The sequence below is a fragment of the Carlito syrichta genome, unplaced genomic scaffold (genome assembly GCF_000164805.1).
Source record: "Carlito syrichta isolate Samal-C Ts95f unplaced genomic scaffold, Tarsius_syrichta-2.0.1 Scaffold301633, whole genome shotgun sequence".
Lineage (NCBI taxonomy): Eukaryota > Metazoa > Chordata > Mammalia > Primates > Tarsiidae > Carlito > Carlito syrichta.
The window spans coordinates 159941-164587 of NW_007245729.1; the positions used below are offsets into that span (position 1 = coordinate 159941).

Consider the following 4647-nt stretch of genomic DNA (forward strand, 5'->3'; position numbering starts at 1 on the left):
GCCTCGACCTCCTGGGCTCCGGCGATCCTTCCACCTCAGCCTTCCAAGTAGCCAGAATTATAGGCATGAGCTACCATGCCCGGCTGATTTTTTGATTTATTGTAGAGATGAGGTCTCACTGCCCAGGCGGGTCTCGAACCCGTGGGCTCAGGCAATCCACTCACCTCAGCCTCCCAAAGACACGGGATTACAGGCTGAGCCACCGAGCCCGGCTCAGCTACTTATTTTTATGTAGAACTTTAAAAATGTTGTATTTCTTTTCTTGGCTAGCTCCCATTAGCATTCGCTTATAGTTATTCCAGAGTTTTATGCAAATAGTAACATCATTTGTTTCCTTGCACATGAGTTTTTGCACTTATGTAATCCTTCATGAATATATGTGTGTGTGTGCGTGTGTGTGTGTGTGTGTGTGTGTGTGTTGCAATTTTTAAAAGACAATGAAAACGACTGCATAATTCAGAAGCAACAGTAGGAAGGTCCTGAATTATTTATATTGGGTAACTGCTAATTCAGCCTCACGGTTTGCTCTTTCTTTTTTAAATGCCACATTATCTGACTTCACCTTTGAGTACTGTTTTTGCATTTCATATTTGTACATGGGGGTCGAGATGAACACTAAATAAAATAAATAAGTGAGGTTTATTTGATGCTCAATTCCAAAGATTTATATTCAAAGCCATTATCTTCTTAAATAATAGATATATGAACGTTAAGGCTGCTATGAAGTCTACATCAGTGCAGTAATATTTCAGCTATTTAGGCAAATTTCTTTCATCTATAATGCATACCGGGAATTTAGTTTTATAACTAGTGTAAAACACAGGATATAATAAAATTTGTTGGGGGAGGAGGTTTAAGCATATCAGAAATAAAATTTTGGTTTTTGTAACAACTTGAAATATAGCAAATAAGCTTTGCTTCAAAGCTAAGGCTCATATCTTTAAAAATATTAATCTCTTTATATATATTTACATAATTTATGTAACCATAGTTGTGCCTGATTTCTGAATCTTAGTTCCTCCTCTGTTAATACGTTTGCAAATTCTATCATTATGCTATCACTATTGCCTGAGTAATTGAGGATTATATTTTAGTATGTAGACCAAGAATTTTCGTTATCATGATGTTTTAATGTTTTCCTTCCTTTTTTTAAAATTATTTTTATTGTTTTGAATGCACTTCAAAAAATACTACAAAGAAAATTAGGTAGATTGGATATCGTATCCTCTTGTTTTAGCCAACATATTTTCCTTTTCACATGTTATGTTTGCTGTGTATAAAATTAAAAAGCTGGCCGAGTATGGTGGTTCGTGCCTGTAAACCCAGCACTTTGGGAGGCCGAGGTGGGAGGATTGCCTGAGTCCAGGAGTTCAAGACCAGCCTGGGCAACATGGTGAGGACTCATCTCTACAATAAAAAAAAAAATTAGCCGGACATGGTGGCACGCACCTGTAGTCCCAGCCACTTGGAAGGCTGAGCTGAGAGGATCACCTGAGCCCAGCTAGCCAAGAAAAGAAATACAGCATTTTAAAAGTTTTTCTAAAAATAAGTAGCCAGTGAGTTATTATGTAGCAATTAAAATTATGATGAAGACTTTATTACAAGGAAGATGTTTTTATATTTAATGAAAAAGACAAACATGATTTCAACAACAAAATCATATATGAACAGAGACTAAGAGAACCAGAAAATGAAATATTAAGATGACAGAATCATGAGATATATGCTTTAAAATTATTCAATGTAATTAAAGCACTGGTGGCTGTGATTGTGCCACTGCATTCCAACCTGGGTGACAGAGTGAGACTCCAGCTCAAAAATAGACTACTACTGCCGCTAATTAATTAACTAATTAATTTTTAAAAAGCTATTTTTGTCCCCTAGCTCTTTCTTTCTGGTCATCTTGGCTAATCTGTAGATTTCAGGTTGGCTTCGAGTATCCTGGCAGACCCACCCTGCAGGTCTTGAGTCCCATTTGATGCCCGGGGAGTGGAGAAGTTTATATGCATTCAACCAAAATCCTTTGCTTGCAATGACTCCCAGAGAGGAAGAGCAAAAGGCATGGTATGAAGAGTGCCGTGTCAGGTTCCTAGAAATAGCTGCATTTTCAACCAAGCCTTCCCCCCACCCCAGTGGTCTATTCTTATTTCTCTCCTTTGGTCATTGTCTTCTCAGGACCTCCCCAGACTTCTCCTCCTTCACCAACTGGCCAAGCAGGAAGGTGCATGGACAATACTTCCATTGTTACCACAGTACGTTTAACTCAAAATGTGTCAATTACTAACTTTCTCACCTGAACACTCTTAGCCTCAAGTTTTTATATTGAGAGGGTTTGTCCTCCGTCAGTAAGTACATCTGAGTTTTACTTTTTATGATGACTACACTAGCCAGATTTCTTGATGATTGGATTAAAAAGCTCATGAGTAGATTTTATTTTTAAATATGCTTCTTAAAAGATAATAATACTTCAAGTTAATAGTTAAAAGTTATTGGTCTTCTGAACTGGTATTGTTTTGGAGAGAGTTAGCTGTAAGAACTCTAGGTGTTTTATACACCATTAATATCTGGCTTTCCGGTAATCTGAAACTCTATATGTTAAAGAAAAATATAGAGGGAAAAAACTAGCTATCTAGTCATTCTGTATGTGCTTCATCCATTTCTTACTTATCAGTTTTAAACCTGATTATAAACTCATTTTATAGACGTGGTTACTGCAACCTGTTTCTTTTTGTCAGCTTTTCTATAACATATAGCAGAAATTCATCATGGATTTTCTTCTGTGAAGAAGAGACAAGAATAGAGATTCCAAAGCTCTTAGAAACACTCCGAAGATATGACCCCTCGAAGGTGAATATAACTTCAATACCAGTTCTTATCTTTGGGACCAGTACTTCAGAGAGGATTTAGTTTTGATTAAGAGGTTTTCGAATCTAATAAAAACCACTTAATTTAAAATCAAAAAGAATGAAACATTGTTGAATATCTGGAAGCTGTATTAAATAATTCTCTTTGAGGTTTGCAGCTAATAAAGAGTTGGAACTGATAATGAGCCATTTTAAGTAGAAAAAAATCGGTTAATATATGTGTGAGCAAGTTCAGAGAGTTGAGAACTGTAAGTTCAAGTCCAGAAAGAGCTTACCCCAGAAATAAACTTAAATTGTTTATTTTTCTCTATGAGACAGTGACCACATTTATTTTAGATAGAAATATTTTTTGATCTGACTGGGCATGGTGGCTCATACTTGTAAGGATTGCTTGAGGCCAGGAATTCGAGACCAACTTGGCAACATAGCGAGACTCCATCTCTACCCAAAAAAAGAGCACTATGGATGGCAGAAGCTAGAACAAAAATGACAAGGACCTGACCACATAACTGGTACAGAGCAGCAGGGAGGACAGATCATTAGAGAAGCAGTTAGAGTTAGAAGCAAGACTTCTGTGATAAAGAAGACTAGCAGCCAGGCACAGTGGCTCATGCCTATAACTCCAGCACTTTGGGAGGCCGAGGTAGGAGAATTGCTTGAACCCAGGGATTTGAGACCAGCCTGGACAACATAGTGAGACCTCGTCACTACCAAAAAATTAGAAAAAAATAATAAGGCATGATGTATGCCTGGTTAGTCCCAGCTACTCAGGAGGCTGAGGCAGAAGGATCACCTGTGCCCAGGAGGTCGAGACTGCAGTGTGTCCATGATCGTGCCATTGTCCTCCAGCCTGGATGACAGAGTGAGACCTTAACACCCCCCCCAAAAAAAAGAAAAACAGAGTGCTTTTAGAAACATAAATCTGGGGCATTAAACCTAATCTTGGGGGATCAGGACAGGAAGGGACATTTAATCTGAGTCCTGTAGGCTGAATAGGAGTTAGCAGGAGAGAAAGAGGGTATACCAGGCAGAGTGACGGGGATGAGAAAGTATATATCCTGCGTTAGAGAGGCTCAGTGAAGTTCACTACTGCTTTCATATTTTCATATCTTATTTTATTTTGTACAGATCTGATACAGCAACTGGATCTTGTTTACCTTGAAATCCTTAGCCCTGAGCAGTGTTGAACACTTAGTAGGTGGTCAGTGAATATTTCGGAATAACCCTGTAATACCAGTTTTCCTGCTGGGCTACATTCAAAGTCTCATTTGGAACTGGGCTTGATTGCTCAGCCTGTCATCCCAGCACTTTGGGAGGCCAAGGCAAGTGGATTGCCGGAGTCCGCAGGTTTGAGACCAACCAGGGCAACTTGGCGAGACCTCATCTCTACAATAAATCAAAAATTAGCAGGGCATGGTAGTGCACGCGCCTGTATTTCTGGCTACTTGGAAGGCTGAGGCAGAATGATCGCTGGAGCCCAGCAGGTTGACGCTGGGATGACCGTGAACGTGCCACTGTACTCCAGCTTGGGTGACGGAGTAAGACTCCAACTCGGGAAAAAAAAAAAAAATAGAAAAAGAAAAAACAGAGGCTCGTTTGGTTTAGAGAAATGCTTTGGAAATGTGTCAAGAGTAAATCAGACTCATCCAGCTCTCTGAAGGAAGCCCAATCTGATCGCTTTATGGAATTCTTTAAATTTAGGATAAGTGGAGTTGAGCCCTTTCTGGTACCATAGGAAACCCGTCCCACCGACATTCTGACACCCACTTTCTTTTTTTTTTTT

The 4647-nt window shown here is 39.2% G+C and overlaps 1 protein-coding gene across 1 annotated transcript in view; it reads left to right on the forward strand.

The window, feature by feature from the left end:
- Positions 1–4647, forward strand: part of B3GLCT (beta 3-glucosyltransferase) — a 151862-nt gene that overhangs the window by 85920 nt on the left and 61295 nt on the right. Inside the window, exons 9-10 of the mRNA XM_021710893.1 lie at positions 2176–2252; positions 2736–2847. Coding sequence (XP_021566568.1) covers positions 2176–2252; positions 2736–2847 — 189 coding nt within the window. The remainder of the gene's footprint in view (positions 1–2175; positions 2253–2735; positions 2848–4647) is intronic.